At 42.1% G+C, this 16,246-nt stretch overlaps 2 protein-coding genes across 12 annotated transcripts in view; one reads left to right on the forward strand and one right to left on the reverse strand.

The window, feature by feature from the left end:
- Dh44-R1 (Diuretic hormone 44 receptor 1) overlaps positions 1-14,172 on the forward strand; it is a 93,697-nt gene extending 79,525 nt beyond the window's left edge. The window contains exons 4-11 of one of the 4 annotated variants that reach the window (XM_033466177.2): positions 778-871; positions 3,845-3,938; positions 4,216-4,296; positions 6,074-6,150; positions 8,085-8,204; positions 8,668-8,853; positions 10,786-10,940; positions 11,314-14,172. In XM_033466177.2, the coding sequence (XP_033322068.1) occupies positions 778-871; positions 3,845-3,938; positions 4,216-4,296; positions 6,074-6,150; positions 8,085-8,204; positions 8,668-8,853; positions 10,786-10,940; positions 11,314-11,458 (952 nt within the window). In that variant the 3' untranslated portion in view covers positions 11,459-14,172. The other 3 variants (XM_033466179.2, XM_033466180.2, XM_033466181.2) reach the window with 3 other exon arrangements.
- Positions 11,597-16,067, reverse strand: LOC117218101 (protein RER1). 8 transcript variants are annotated; one of them, XM_076526621.1, is made up of 7 exons: positions 16,007-16,067; positions 15,249-15,332; positions 15,062-15,166; positions 14,883-14,979; positions 14,577-14,794; positions 14,433-14,506; positions 11,597-11,855 (listed from the first exon to the last, which is right to left on the reverse strand). In XM_076526621.1, the coding sequence occupies exons 2-7, from the start codon at positions 15,321-15,323 to the stop codon at positions 11,834-11,836; spliced, it is 591 nt and encodes a 196-aa protein (XP_076382736.1). In that variant the 5' UTR covers positions 15,324-15,332; positions 16,007-16,067; the 3' UTR covers positions 11,597-11,833. The 8 variants fall into 8 exon arrangements, with proteins under 8 accessions (XP_076382736.1, XP_033322076.1, XP_033322081.1 ...); XM_033466185.2 differs by having other exon boundaries at positions 15,240-15,332; positions 16,007-16,057; XM_033466190.2 differs by having other exon boundaries at positions 15,897-16,056.
- Positions 16,068-16,246: the final 179 nt, after the last annotated feature.

Below are 16,246 nucleotides of genomic sequence, written 5' to 3' on the forward strand. Positions count from 1 at the left end.
CGTTTATCTCGCTTTCTCGCGGGCCGACAAAACTGGGATCAAACTGTTTAAAACTCGTCGGCGTTTGATATACTGCGTGCTCGACGGCAGACACAGCCCCGTCCTCCGTTGCCTCGCGCCTGCGAAATAATTCGCGCGGATATCCCGAAATCCCGAATTCCCGAGCGATAAATCACCGAAACAACGGAAGCGCCGGAGTTTTTACGAGCCGACACGGCCCCGAGAAATGAACTTCGAGGAAATTAGCGATGCCCGCGGTACGCGCGCCGATCAAATTTTTACGGGGCGCCCTCGCGCGACCGTAACGAATTTTCCTGCTGAATTACACGGAAGCGTGGAAATTATCGAGCCCGGCTTTTCCAGAATTTTCCCGCAGTTCCCATGCTTGACTTCGAAAATGCGGACGGAGGAGCGGGGACGGCGTAATTCCTTTTTTCGACGAAGGCGCTTTAAATGTAAGCTGCTCTTAATCCTTCGACATACAAGCAAAACGCGAGCAGATGCATCTAAAAAATACTGCTCGGTTCGACCGAACTAAACGTGTATAAAAGCTTGGAAAACGAGGGGAATGAAATATTTACATTTCTAAACGTCGTTTGGCAATAAATTCATTTTTGACGAAGCTCTATCGCTGCGATCTCATCGAATTATCGACGTCCCCGCTCCGAACGATCGCGTTTGCATCGACAATATAACGAGAATTAGTGCGCCAACGTTACGAAAATGGTGCATCAATGTAACGGAACGTTTGAACGATCGAAACGATTCTATTTGCAGAGAGCTGAGGTGCACCAAGAACAACATCCACACGAACCTGATGCTAACCTACATCCTGGCGGACATGATGTGGATCCTGAACAACGTGATGCAGGTGCGTATCATATTTTGTAGGCCAGCTCGTTTGTTTTTGAACGGTTGCAAATATCGTCTCTCTCTCTCTCTCTCTCTCTCGCTCTCGCTCTCCACTTGTCGCCAAAAGAGGACTTCTAATTTCCCAGCGCGCGGGAATCTCGCGCTCTCTCGAGCATTGATGACAAAACAAGAGCCGACGCGAGAGCAAACAAAAGAGAGAGGGAGAGAGAGAGAGAGAGAGAGAGAGAGAGTTTCAAAAGCTTTTGACCTGGAAAAAAAGTCGCAGGAAATTGAAACAACCGCCACTTGTTGCTGCAACACGAAATTACAATAGCCTCCTTTGGAGGAAACGGAATTGCCGGCCGCGCGTTACGCGGTCGTAAAATAAATTTATCCCCGGCTAATTCGGCCGCGAACGGAAAATTTTGCAGCGAGAAGAAGATCGCCGGGAAAATTTTGCACCGCGCTTAAACTGCTGGTCGAAAATTCGTTCGGCGTCCCGCGTTTTAATTCCCGATCGTTATTTACCATAAATTTCGGTTTTTAAATCGCACGATAATCGAGTCCTACGGTTGAAATTTGTTCAAGCCGGACCGATTAAACATTCAGTGTCTCGACGGAATATTAATACGTCGGTCCACGGCACTCTGCAACTCGAACGAGATCGAAATTATCACTCAGAATTGTTGCGAGCACCGTTTCAGAGTCGGACTTTGCAAATTGCGTGCACGTCGCGCGCTTGTAATACGGTCGTAAAAAGCATGTAGCGGCGGCGGGAATACAGTGTCCGAAATATTCTACAGGTTGATCGCGGATTTCTTAAACGTCATCCGATTTGAATGAGAATCGAAATTAAAGCTCGCGGCTCGCTCGGCAATTGCTTCATGAATTTTAATACAGCTCGCAGTCCTACGGGATCGTATTATCGGTCGCAGATTACTTCGACGACTTTGCGGTCGCGTTATCGGGGTCTGAAAATGCGTCCACGATTCTGTACGGTTGTATCACTGGCGTCGATCGACGACAACGAGCGACTACGCTCATCTCGGCAATTGCGTTATCGGTTGCAATTCAAGTTGCGATTCATCCCGTATTTGCAGCGCCAGACCCAAATTGCAGATGCAACAATTTACAGCGGTGGCATTAGCTGCAAATTTAGGTCACAAGAATTTGTAGCAATTTCATCGCACGATCGTCATGATCAGAAATTGCACAGGTTCAACCTTTTACGCTAAATTCTCCCCAATTTTCCTTTAGCTTGCAAACGAAAATGGATGATTTGAAAAGTGGAGATACGATTACAGTAATTTCTCCCTAATTCGCGCTCAGATCGCGCACGAAAATGGACAATTTGGGAAGAGGAGATACGATTATTCGAGTCCTGCGGCTCGTTTTTATAGTTACCAGTTGTCGACAACTCTAAAGATGAGTCGCGAGGCTCGAATAATCGTATCTCCTCTTCACAAGTTCTCCAATTGTGTTTACAAGCTGAAGGAAAATTAGGGAGAATTTTCTTTAATTCAGATGCATCCATTTAACCTTTTAGGCACGACGCGCCACTATAGTGGCTTACTCTAGCAGCTCACTCGGTCATCGTTTGAATCAAATAATCGTCTTCATATGCATTGTTTCACACTTCTTTTGTCTTCACATCGATTTACAATATACAGACTTATCTTAACAATATAGCTGTTGACAATATAACTGTATCTTAACTGTTGGTATATACAACGATACCCACACACACACACACACACACACACACACATGTCTACATAGGGGCAATAAATAAAGGTACAAGTCCGAACTTCATAAATACAGGTACAAGCCCGGTCTTCTCGGGGAAACATTAGGTACACATTAGGACTTTCATTTACCTGGAATTTACCTGAAGGAACAGTATAAAAGGACTGCACACGTTCCAGTGCGAGACACTACTTCCCATAGAACTACAGAGGCGTTCGTCAGCCTAGAAGACGATCAGTCAGACAGTATCTCCGCGACTTCACATACAGTTACTCTTCTTCACGCAAAGTACATTTTATATCCGCTAGGTGCTTTTTTAAACACTGTATCATATTTGTATAGCATTATTAGTAAATAAACAATTACAAATTCCAACATTAACAATACACAGACAGAATATACAGACACTCTGTACAGTACATATCAGACTCTGCCGTCCAGAGGAATAGCCTCGCGCAGAATTCAGCCGTACCTAAAAGGTGAAGGGTTCGAAATCGCGGTCGAAACTCCGTATAATGGCTGATCGGTGCCTAAGCGGGAGCACAACACGACCTGCACGTAGAATAGGGCGGCCGGCGTACGCGCAGCGTACCAATAGCCCTCGTAACGCTTCGGCAAAGGGGCTAATTGTTGCCATTTAACCGGCGAACGATTCTTCCCGCGTGCAGAGGCCGGAGAATATTCGAGCGTGTTCGAACGCATTTTCCATTAGTCGCGAAACTTCCGGGAGCCGACCAGCGAGCCGACTCGCTCGGAAAGGAAAATTAATTACAGCCGTTGAGTGGCCGTCGGCTGCTCTGGTTTTTCAATAATTAAACGGCAGACGCGAACGATGGGCATCGTTACGCGCTGCGCCAATGAAATCACACCCCTCTCGAAATAGATTCCGATACGTTTCGGTTATCCGTCGACCGAACGATACGGACGCCGCGCGTAGCCGCCATTTTGGTACCAAATTCGTCTCCGCTCGCGCGACTGTAACAAGACGATAGAACTCGGAGCTTGTTTCGCATAGGATAAAGGCTTAATCGTTCGCTCGACAAATTAATCTTTGGATCAGAATGTCTTTATTACTGTCGCAGTAATTATTGCGCGGTCGAGGAATAATTGGAAATAATTATAGAAATCGACGAAGCAACGATATATCTCCGAGGGCCTCGGCCCGTTTATCGGTCAAATACAATATCAAATCGCGTCGAGTACGATAATAACAACGGCATAACGATCATTGTATCCTCGTGCTCAGGTATCGATGCAGCCGGACATACCAACCTGCATAATCTTCCTCTCGTTGCTGAATTACTTCCAGCTGACCAACTATTTCTGGATGTTCGTGGAAGGTAATTATTCGTCGCATCGCCCGCCGTCTTGGCGTAACGTTCGAGGTTCATTTGCTCGAATCGGAAGTCGCGGTCCCAAGAAATGGAAAAACTTTGTCCCCCTTCGCCCCCTTCCCTAACGAATTAACGGCAGTCAACAGCGGTAACTGGCTCTGGGTAGAGGCAACCGGCCGGAATATAACTTAGTTTGCTCCCCATGAATTATTCATCGAACCGAGAGGCGAACGTGTACTCTTCTCTCTTTCTCCCATTCTCCCTTTGTTGCGTCTGCTTCCAGGATTGTACCTGTTCCTGCTGGTCGTGAAAACCTTCACCGCGGACAACATCAAGCTGCGACTGTGCCTCGTCATCGGCTGGGGTAACGATTTCTCATTTCGACGCGCCGTTTCGTTGTCTCGGATCCGGACACCGGGGGCTGTGAAACGGCTCTATAGAAAATAATAACGTCGCCCGGCGAATAAAAAAGAAACTTCTCTCGATTCGAGAGCAGAAGCGTCGAAGCTGTAGGACCGTCGATTGTTGTTTCTCACAGTGTCCCCCGCGACCGCCGCGGATCTTCGTGCTCGCGCGCGAGATTTATCGAGAAATAACATTCGCGAGGAAGCGTCCTGGACCGGCTAAAAGATTCCTCGGGAATGCTGTTGAACGAACGCCGCGTTGTTTGGTTGTTGTTACTTTTAGAGAAACGTTCTGTTCGCGGCGATTGCTGCAACCGCGAACGATAAACTCTCCGCGACTTCGAGTCGCATAAACTATTGGGTTGGCAACCAAGTAATTGCCGATTTGTTCGATGAAATAAAAAATTCTTTTTTACTTGGAACGAAGTTTAATCTGTAATGTATTTTCCATTTTGTTCGACGACCCTTTGCCATCTCTCTGACGACTTGAAAATTCCACGCTCGTAGAAAGTCTGATCCTTTTCGGCCAAAAACTGAGTTAAGTGAGATTTTACAGCGTCATCGTCGTTCAAAGTTTTACCACGAAGGGAGTTGTCCAGGGATCGAAACAAGTGGTAATCCGATGGCGCGAGATCAGGGCTATATGGTGGGTGTAACATCGATTCCCAAGCAATATCCATGAATTTTTGCCGAGTGGACAAAGACGAGTGCGGCCTAGCATTGTCCTGCTGGAAAATGACACCTTTACGATCGACCAATTCTGCTCGCTTTTCCTTGACCGCTGCATTCAATTTGTCCAGTTGCTAACATTCACGGATAATAAAAAATAACATAATAATAATAATAATAATAATAATAATAATAATAATAATTTTATAATATAACATTTACGGATATCATAAAAATGGGAGTGAGAGACATCTATAACTGAAATCGGTAATTACTTAGTTGCCAACCTTACTTAGTTACAACCTAATATTAGTAATCCCATTTGGGACCCCGGCAAAGGCATAAAAAACCGGTCTCCGACTTCCGGGGTTCGGCTGTGCAATATATAACTGCACGGATATGCAAATGTAATTGCTTAATACGCTGTTCGAGGGCATGGAATCCGGAGTTTAGCGAAAGAACCGTGTAAAAGGGAACGAAGGGCTCGTAACGCAAAGGGGATGACGACGCAACCGTAAGAGCCGAGACAGAGCGGCATTATAAAGGAATAGAGCGGTATTAACCCTCGAGCGGGCTCTCGAAATGGACTTCTAAAATGAAACTACTTGATTAATCTTTATATTAACGGCCGCGTTCGGCGGAGAAAGCTTCGCCAAAAGGGCATCAATTTTCTTACGGGCTCCGCAATTTGTCCCGCTGAATCTACAACTTTTCCGCGAGTCCTATATCATTTTTTTCGCGGGGGCTCCGCAATTTTTCCGCAAGCCCCACAACTTTCTCGTAATCTGTGCAGGCTCCTGCGCGAGCCCCGCAATTTTTCTATAGGCTCTACGATCGTTTTCGTAAGCGCCCCGCGTTCTTTCTGCGGACCGTACAATTTTTCCGCGAGCTGTGCGCACTTCGAGCACTCTCTCCCTTTCGCTCCGAAGAACGGCGATCGACCGACGGTCAAGAGCGAAAAACAAAAGCGTTAACGGTAGAAAAAAGGCTCGAGAGAAAAGAATCGGAAGCGAGAAAAGCTCGCGAGACATCAGCGGCCAGTATAAATTCTACGGATTCGAATTTCAGGCATGCCGGTGCTGTTCATCACGGCGTGGGGGATCGCGAAATCGCTCGATCAGAATATCATGGTGCAGGCGCATCAGGTAAGGGAAACGTCAACGATGCTTTGTGCGTGTGTACGTGTATACGGAAAGGGTGGAAGACGGAACGGTGAACGCGGGACGCGTCGTTGGCCGTCGATGGCCAGCGCAAACCTCGGATGCGAGCAACGCCGCAAGGAAAACAAAGGGGGGATCCTCCTCGAGGTTCACCGAGTTATCCGTCGGGCGAGGGCCGTTCGCACGTTTCCCACTCGACGTTATTCCCGGCGCGAAACGGCGGTCCCGGGATACGCGGGATCAAATTGTCGGAATCTAACGGGCGGGGTCTCCGATCTCCGGAGCAATTTTCGCCGCGTCGCGAACCGCGCCCGCACCCCGAGGTGCCCGACGATGATTTTCGGTCCGCGACTCGCGTCAGCGCGCAGCCCCGCAACAGGACGTGACGCCGGAGGACGATGGGATATGGGCAAGACACTCGATAATTAGTCTATAGTCCTGCCGACGCAGACCTATTGACCGTTCAGGGACGTTGATCGAGGCGCACAATGGTCGAGCCGGTGATTGCCGCCCCTTCGCACAGGCTACTCTGTATGCAGGGTGTCCGATGATTATGTTAACATTCGGTAAGGGCCGATTCCTGAGGTCATTTGGAGTAACTTCTTCCTCAGCGAAAATGCAATCCGCGGCTTCGTTTACGAGCTATCAGCGAAAAACAGCGACCAATCAGAGGTGAGATCGGCTGGCGCGAGACGACCTAGCCAGTCAGCGGAGCCGGGCTTCGGGCGCTCGTTGGCTGGGCCACCTCCTGCCAGCAGAAATCGCCTCTCATTGGTCAGCGTTTTTCGTTAATAACTCGTAAACGAAGCCGTGAATTGCATTTTCGCTAAGGAAAAAGTTGCTTCGAATTATCGCGGGAATCCTCAGGAATATCGAACCGAAGAAACATTAGACAAATTTAAGGGCGTTGTTACATTAACTTCAACTTATTACGATTATTAAAAGAGAAAAGTATTTCCACCATCTTGTATTTCTTACAATTAACGTAGACAATTTTTATTTTGCACAAAAATCCTCTGCCTACATACGAAATAATAAATTGTTCGAATCGTCTTTGGCGGAGCATATACAAATTACATGAATCGACGATTGCTCTATATACGGCAGATGCAACGAAATCAAATATTGCTAACGCTTTAACATCTGAGATACTGTGGGGAAACGGAAAAATCACGAATCGCGTCTTCTCGCAATTACGAGGACAAAAGGACCCGACTAATGTGCGAGCGATTAAAAGGGTAACGAGCGAAGCAGGATCAGCGCTTTTGAACGGTCGAAACTCTCTTTAGTCTTTTGTAAACAGCCGCGCAGAGGTTCGCGTCGTTTGCAGGCGAATCGCTCGCTCATAACGAACCCCCGGCTCTCGACGGGCTTTAATTTCTCGCTGGAATTTCGCGAAATGAGATATCGCCGAACGAAACCGATTCAAGCTCTCTTTTTGCGCGTCCCCTCGGATCGAAGCCACGCGGCTGTCGGGATGTCACGAGCGGCGACAGCCATCGAAGTTTTGAGCGACGGGTTAAATATCGAGACTTCGAAACGAACACCGGCGCGAACGTTTCCCCCCTCTCGAGCGGGGGAGGACGTAACTGTATTGTTTGTCGCGGTTAAATTACAAGGAAGCGTCGCGAAAGTACTCCGGAAAAATCCGTATTCGAGCCGCGCGCGCCGCTCGGGAACTCAATTTTGAGGAAACCTCTCGATGTTGAGAAGGGAGAGAAATTAGATCGCGCGGTAACGCGGCGAGATAAAATATAGCCGGGGACGAGTCGACCGGTCGCCGATAAGGATAAGACGTTATTTAAACGGGCGACACGCGTGCAACCGAAAGAAAGTCAATGTTTGTGTGCCGCTCGTAAAAGTCTGGCCTAGTTTTACGAGGGCACGCCGATGTAATAAATGTGTCCGTCGGTTTACAGGAAATCGTGCTGGGAAAGCATTGTCCCTGGATGGTATCGCATCCTTACGACTGGTTCTATCAGGCACCGGCCATTCTGGTGCTCTGCGTGAACGTGGTCTTCCTCGTCATGATTATGTGGGTGAGTGGGTACGCATTGATTGCGTTATTGCCGGCTACCGCGGCCGACCCCTTGTTCCGATGCAAACGTCGATGCGATAGTCTCGCGTGGTGCTCCGCTAGCTTTCCTAGAGCACCTTCGATCTTTTATCGACGCGATTCTTTTATCGGTGCCAGGGACTTTTTATGGCACCTACCATTGCTTTCCGGGATCTTCGAGTCTTTTCTGTGGATCCCGTAATTTTTCTACAGGTCGCAGAATCTTTTCGCGGGCCCTAGAATTTCTCTACAAGTACAACGATCTCTCTACGGGCCAGACAATTTAACTCGGAGCTTCTGTACAATGTTCGTGTATCTTATTCCTGAGAAGTGCGCGGACAAAACGCCCGAACTCGGTCGAACTCGACCGGTCGAAGGACTCGAACGGTCCTTGTCGCTCGGGCTTCTTGCAAGCGGAGGACGATAAAAACGATTCTATGTCGCAGGTGCTGATAACGAAACTCTGGTCAGCGACGAACGCCGAGACGCAACAGTATCGGAAAGCTAGCAAAGCGCTGCTCGTCTTGATACCTCTCCTCGGCGTTACCTATGTGCTCGTCCTGATGGGGCCCACCGAGGGTCAGGTTGCTAATGCATTCTCCTATACTCGGGCCGTGTTACTTTCCTCCCAGGTAATGCAACCGGAACACAAGTGTCTCGTTACAAAGCGAACGTCGTCGGAACTTCGATAGAACGCGTGGACGTTTCCGGTGGCTTTCGAACGCCGGCTTCTTTTCCGCTTTGAAACCGTGCGTCCGTTCGCGATCGTCGTCGAAGTCGTTTTCGAGCCGGCGAAATCGTTGAGACGACTTTCGTGTCGTGGTACTCCGTTCTCAGCGGAGAGCGGTTCGCTCTCGCGAAAAGTTGGCTTCTACGGCGAGGAGCGAATTCTTAAGTACTTCGTACTTCTTTCCGGAGGAATTTCGAACCGAGTTCTGTGTACCGATGGAACACGATTTTACGTTCGACACACAATCTTCCGTGACGTTGTCGAACGCCGTTTGTTAACTTGACTCGTTCTATTGGTGTTAGAACATTATTAACTTCGGAGAACTGTCCGCGAATGTCCTAATGAATGTTGAAGGAATTCGAATATCTGTAGCATAAAATCAACGATAATTATCTAGTATTTATTATTATTATTATTTATTATTTATATATTTATATATATATATATTATTTATATATTATTTATATTATTTATATTATTTATATATTTTATATTATTTATATATTTTATTATTATTATTATTTATATTATATTTATTATTATTATCAACGATAATTATCTAGTATTATCCCAGTATTTATTAACTTCAGTTTTGTCGATGATCATTTTTTTATTAATTTTGCGACAAGATTTCGAATTTCTCTCTGCTTTCTTGATTTCACAGCATGGGAAATATTTAGCAACGTGTCCTTGCAGTAATTTGCCGCATATTTGAGTTATACTTAATTAGTTGTAGGCAATTTTTCATTGCGAGTTCTAATATCAAATGTATACGTAGTCAATTAACATAATAGTTAACCAAACTTCGAAGAGCAATTACTGATGTTTTGCAACGTTGCCATTCGTTTTTCTCATACGATATCGACAGGGTAGATTCTTCTGAACAATTCCGTACCCTTGATTTAATTTTTTATGCCCTGATTTTAACACGATTAATGTGTTTTCGGTATCCATGCATCGTGCACGCGTAGGCGATTGTGGCGCCTCTTGCGGAGAAATATCGAAGCTCCGTTCGGGGTCCGTACAGCGCCAATTAGTGCAGTGGCGAAACGCTCAAACTGTTAGCCAAAATCGACCGTCGATAATTTGGCTTGTAGTTTAAGCATTTTGCCACTGCACTAATTGGCGCTATTTTTACATTTTAAAGCGCAGAAAATTCGTGCCGAATTTTATATTGTACCTTACGATAAAAGTAGCAAGAATCATGTGTTCTAGCTATTTTCAATAATAAATGAACTTTTATTCTACGAATTTTGATGCAGAAAATTGCCCTGAACATTTCTGTGTCCACGAAATATTCTTTCAGTTCCAAACGAACAGAAAATTTGGTATGGTAATCGGAATCAGAACATGATTAAAGCCTAGTAATTGCACCTTTATATCGCACATAAATCTTTATTAGTATTTGCAAATATTTCATTGTATTATACAAGCTTAATATCATATTCCTGCAAGACTTACAAAAATATGATATTTAATTGGAAAGAGAGAGAGAGGTCCTTATTCAAAAATATTATTAACTTCATTGTAAAATATCTTTATATAGCTATTTTATAATACATATCATCTTCAATTAAACGTCCTGTATTGTTTCCTGCGTTTACAAATACTAATATTTTTTTAATGAAATTTTTAAGAAATATACTTCAAGATACGCTCTATAAACTGATTATAAAGATATATTGATATGATTATATATTATATATATTATATGTATTATATTATTATGATTATATATTATATATACTATATGATTAATATGATTATAAAGCCTTTTTTCACCCACTACCCTTGATATATCACTCCTTCTTACAAGAACATTGTTTATTAACAGGGCCTGTTCGTAGCGCTGTTTTATTGTTTCCTGAACACGGAAGTGCAAAACACAGTGAGGCATCACATTGTACGATGGACGACCGCCCGTGATCTGGATACCGAAAGAAGGTATTATAACAATTGGTCACCCCGTTCGAGAACAGAGAGTATAAGGTATTATATCATACCCCTACTATATCACTGCGTTCCAAAAAGCCAAGCTCTGAAAAAGCTCCGTTCAATGATAGACTATCCTAAGAATGCTCTCCCACTTTTTCTCTCCCCCAAACACGTCAGCAACCGCACACAGGTCTCGATTAACCGAAAAAATCAAATTTTTCAGGAGAGTTACCTAAATCCCCATTTAATTAAAAAAAAAAAACAATCTTCCGTTTTAACAAAAGTAAAAAAACAAACAAACAAACAAACAAAAGATCTAAATCACCTTCGAAGTAAGGAAACAAAACACACATTTTTGCCTATTTATCGTTACCATCGGACATTCTGTCGGGATCGTTTACCGATCTTCGGGTCGTTTGATTTTCAGATTGTATTGCCCTCCGTCGAATCCGTATCGAAAAAGAGACTCCTCTGTTAGCGAAACGACCACCACGACGGTGATCGGCGTGAATTCGACGACCACGTTTCTGGATAAATCAAAGAAAGCCATCTCCGAAGATCAGAACGAATAGAGACAAGATCCGTAAATGTTGCTTGATCCGGAACGATTGAATGCGATCTAGCTTTTTGCACGGAAACGGCAACGAGATTTTTCGTTTCTTTGTTTTCTAGGAGGATGATGGTTTTGGAGAAATCATAAGATCTGAACGTACGAGACAATGCTTCAACAGTTTTTTTATTTGGAATCTCCGTTGCGCTCTCGACCGAACTTCTTCATTGGTCTCTCACGCTCGCCATTCACACATCTCATTCATGCCTTCTTAGTTCTTTCCCTTTTCTTTCCATTCGACTCATTTCGTTTCAACAAATGCATTTCGTTTTTTTTTTTTTGTACCAAGGAAATTGATTTCTGTTTCGTTTTTTTTTTTTTAATGCTATGACACCTCTCAAATTTCCACAAGTGGACTCCTGCAAAAAAAAAGAAAAAGACGTAAGATGCTTTCGATCGACGACAAAAGGGAACATGATTGATCCATATAGAGAGAACTGTTCCGAACAGTTTGATTAGAACGTAGAACAGAAAGATTATTCCTATTTATCGAGCTGCGGGGAGTCTGATCGTCGAACTGGGTAAAAATTATATTTACGACAATGTATAATTATATCGTAAGAGAATAGAAAAATAATCTATCGTTTTAGGGAATAATCGTAATTTTACCCAGTTCTGTCGGCGTTTACAAAAAAGAATCGCGGAGGATGTTGAGAACGTAATTAATTCATGTTCCTTCAAGATACCACTTACGGTGCTATCTCTGTACAAAAATGAAACTAATCCTTGGGAGTTTATTCGTGTACAATTACTAGAACAAAATCGGGTGTTTGCACCGTAAAATAAAATACTACACATACAAAAAAAATATCCCTCGTAGACCTACGGTACTTAAAGAGAAATCAATTGTAAAATAACTGTGGCGGAAACCGAACGAAAAAAATATAATAATCGAGATCGATCAATAATTTTCCGCACTCCAGATACAAGAAAGAGTATATTTATTGTAACAAACTTGTTGGATTAGCTTACGTTAACTCTGTTCCTATTTTATAATCGCGAAAGCCGAAAACTATATATGTATTGTAAATATGCATTAACAATTGTTGCTTTTCCGTTCCGACAATTCGACACCACTTTCCTCGAGTCGTCTGTACATAAATAGTTACGTTCGTATTGTATATTTATAGTTAAGTACTACCTATTAAGATTTATAAAATGTGTTACAGGAACTCGGTACGTGTGTATGCGTGTGCGTATTGTATCTACAAAAGTTTCAGAGGGTGTTAACGTTGCGTTGTTTGCAAACTGTAATTAGAACAGAAGAAAAGTAAGCGAACCAAAGAATAAATTAATTATCGCGCTCGTTCGGGGTCGAGGAGACCTTTGTCCAAAGATTCAGAAAGCAATCGTTCTGTTCGTAACGAAACAACAAGGTGAAAGACCGAAGAGCAATCGTACCTGATTACATACAACTTTATTTTTGCGTTTCATGGTATAATTGGAGGAACTAATATTTTATACAGAAGTGTGTATGTATGCGTAAACATAAATGCATCAGTCGAGAAGAACATTAATGGTGAGAAGAAGCTCGTGAACGAGAGAACCAAGAGAATTACAAAAGAGCCGTTCTATGTACAACATGTAATTTTGTACAATTCATAATATTAGTTCACTTTCGAAATGGTCACAAATACAAGACACCGCAGCGAGACAAGCAAAGATTAGATTATTATTATTATTATGTAATATATAATATATATAATATATATATACATATATAGTACATATATATATATATATATATATATTATATATAATATATATATGTATATGTATAATATACTAATTCTAAAGAGTGTATTCTAAGAGCAGATGATCTTTGGACTATAAGAGTCACCCCTTAATCAGCATTTACAAGCTATTATGATTTATTTTACTTGCGTCAGCGACCCCGTGGAAAGTTATTTATTAAAAACAAGTTCGTATGTACAAGTTTGTATAGAGGTGGGATTAATGATCAGCCCTAAATGGTATGTATCGTTCGATGTATCGTCGTTTAAACCTACCATTTCAATAAGCCTATATCTTTGATAAAACACACACACACTCACGACGGTTCGTAGCGAATGTATACCCCGTGAGGTGCTGACATATTAAGAACACAGTTTCACTTCAGACGCAGAGTCTGAACCTTATATCGAACTAAATTGAACTAAATTGTTCCATGGTAATAAAACTGTTTAATGGACATGATTGACCGCCGTCTGTACACAGTACAACACTCAGAAAAAATTGTGATTATCTTTTTTAACGAGGAAAAATAATTTCTTGACATTTTCAAAGTAATCTTATCGAAACAGAGGACGAAGTTTCGCATCCACGGTTGTGTCATTTGTCAGTTGAAAATTATAATTTCAATTACAAACGTTTATGCAAAATGCATGACGTAAATTAACAATGCGACACTATGACTGGAATGTTTAGAAAAGAACAAAAAGCATTGGAAAAAGCAGAAAACGGTACTACTGAGATTAAGAAATGAATTAATAATTGTATTACGAATCTTATGTATATGAATTACTTTTTTTCTTTACATAATAAGTTAATATTACATTAACAACTGCGTACTGTTCATATTGTTACTGTGTCCACGTTTATGTAAGACCTAACAATACTTTGTACAAGTTTTATGATACAAATATATTACGACAATTCAGTTTAAATACCATACAACATTATACTTTTTTGTTTTAGCATTACACCTTTCGCAGAGTAAACCCCTCTCTCTCTCTCTCTTCTTTCTTTTTTCTCTCTTGTACAAGGCAATGATCTTATTTCCGTATGTTAATGTCATTTGAAAAGATGAGTCTGACTGCTTTCGTTATTTAAAGATTCTTTTTTTTCCACATCATATCGGGAAAATAGAAATCTACACATTTATGCACCTCCATCAACAAACATACTTCACACCTATTCACTTTGAAGGTATTAACCTCGAAGTATCCTCGTGGTTTTGGTACTTTGGTTTTCCATGGGTGAAGGGCAGGTATCTGTATTTGATCATATGCTGAAAAGATATATCGCGTTAATGGAAAATCGGTAAATTCGATAAAAGTAGATTAACCCAGATTCCTTACCTTTATCTGACGTTTCATTGTTATGCAAAATAAAGTTATGAAATACATAACTAATATGGGCCAAAATACTGGTACATCGAAGGAATCGTACATAGTGCATATCATAGCTATTACCGTGGACTTCACCACAGAGTACCAGAATTTAAATTCGGGTAATCTCCTAATAAATGGCCTAAATTCTTCGTTAGATCTTGTAGGTAATTCTGGTCCATCACCATCTACAAAAAAATGTTTACTAGAATATTGCTCCAGAAATTGCAGTGCCATGGCATAAAATTTCACTACAATCGGTGGTTAACTAGTTACCATCAAAATCCATTGCTGGATCGATTTTTGGAGTGAGGAATGCTATAAATAAATTCAAGTGATAAATTCCTAATGCATATGTAACAATATACCATCCCTGAAAGCAAAAATTAGATAAATACATTCATTGATCTCTTTGAAACGGTATAATTAAAATATTTTAAAGAAATAAGACTCACTTGTGCAAGAAATATACGCAGAATAAAAGCAAATATTAGCAATAAAGCAAATATCCATCTAGATATTACATGAGGGGTCCAAAGGTCCAAATATCTTTGATATAACTGCAATGCAAATAGATTTATCAAATTAGTGTACCTACTTACAATTTAATGGTTATAGATAAAGATTAATTACCAAATATACCTGTGATATTCTTCCTAATGCTTGACTAAAAACATTTCGTCTCGGTGGACCACCAAGATGCTCATCTTGCATCATCTTACCTTTCTAGATAATACAAAAATTGTATTTATTAAAAAAAAACGGTAATAAATTGTAGTGATGGATGCAGTTCGTGTGCGCATTATTTAAAACAGTTTTTAAATAAAAAAAAACACACAAAACGAGTTGCCGCTAAACGGGTCGCGTTTAAATGTGGAAAACACAGTACTCATAAAAGATTACTTGACGGCTATTCGAACATGTAGAAATTTCTCTTTAAACCTCCAATCTCTATCTACTGGGAATAAGTGCCACAGTAAATTCTTAACACCAATCATTGCAACGATCCCAAGGTTGCTCGACTGTAAGACTTCGTAGGCATTACTAGGATCCAATTTTTCGAATAAACGATAACTGAAAATCTCAATAAATCCGGAGCAACAAGCTTGTTAATTAATTCGCGTTTCACCCGGGTAATTGTAAATAATTCGCGTGCGACATTGACGGCATCTTGACAAGTTCCTAAGATCGCGGAATAAACTAAAGGATGTGTACATAACCTCTGCAACCCGCTACCGCGGCGAGTATTAACCAGAATTCCGTGGCACGACTCGAACAAATCGGATTTACCTAAGGTATTTTCACGTCTTCGGCCAATTTTCGCGACCAAATCGCTGTTTATTTAGTTTAAAAAAATATTACACGTCACAACATCAATGGCATACTATGATTAGACGTACTATAGAATTTGCAAGGTGCTTCCACTTATCTTCTACCTACTGTTGTGTCATGTAAAAGCTGACGACCGTTCAAGCCCCGTTCTCATGCGACGAAACATAGAACTCGCATCGCTCTGTGATTGGTTTCGATCTGCTCCAGACTTTTTGGAACGCACGAAAGTCAGTAATTCAGAGCAAAAGTTAGTACCGTAGCATCGCCGAGGAATGGCGCCAACATACAATTCTCGCGCGCCATCTATC

The sequence above is a fragment of the Megalopta genalis genome, chromosome 1 (assembly GCF_051020955.1).
Source record: "Megalopta genalis isolate 19385.01 chromosome 1, iyMegGena1_principal, whole genome shotgun sequence".
NCBI classification, from domain to species: domain Eukaryota; kingdom Metazoa; phylum Arthropoda; class Insecta; order Hymenoptera; family Halictidae; genus Megalopta; species Megalopta genalis.

What these genes read in the sequence shown, in the direction of transcription:
- LOC117218101 (XM_033466185.2), bottom strand. Translation starts at nt 15,323, where the DNA reads ATGATGCAAGATGAGCATCTTGGTGGTCCACCGAGACGAAATGTTTTT. An exon ending in GAATATCACAGGTATATTTG is followed by an intron (nt 15,167 to 15,239) that starts GTAATTAATCTT and finishes TTTGCATTGCAG; the next exon opens with TTATATCAAAGATATTTGGA. An exon ending in TCCAGCAATGGATTTTGATG is followed by an intron (nt 14,795 to 14,882) that starts GTAACTAGTTAA and finishes ATTTTTTTGTAG; the next exon opens with ATGGTGATGGACCAGAATTA.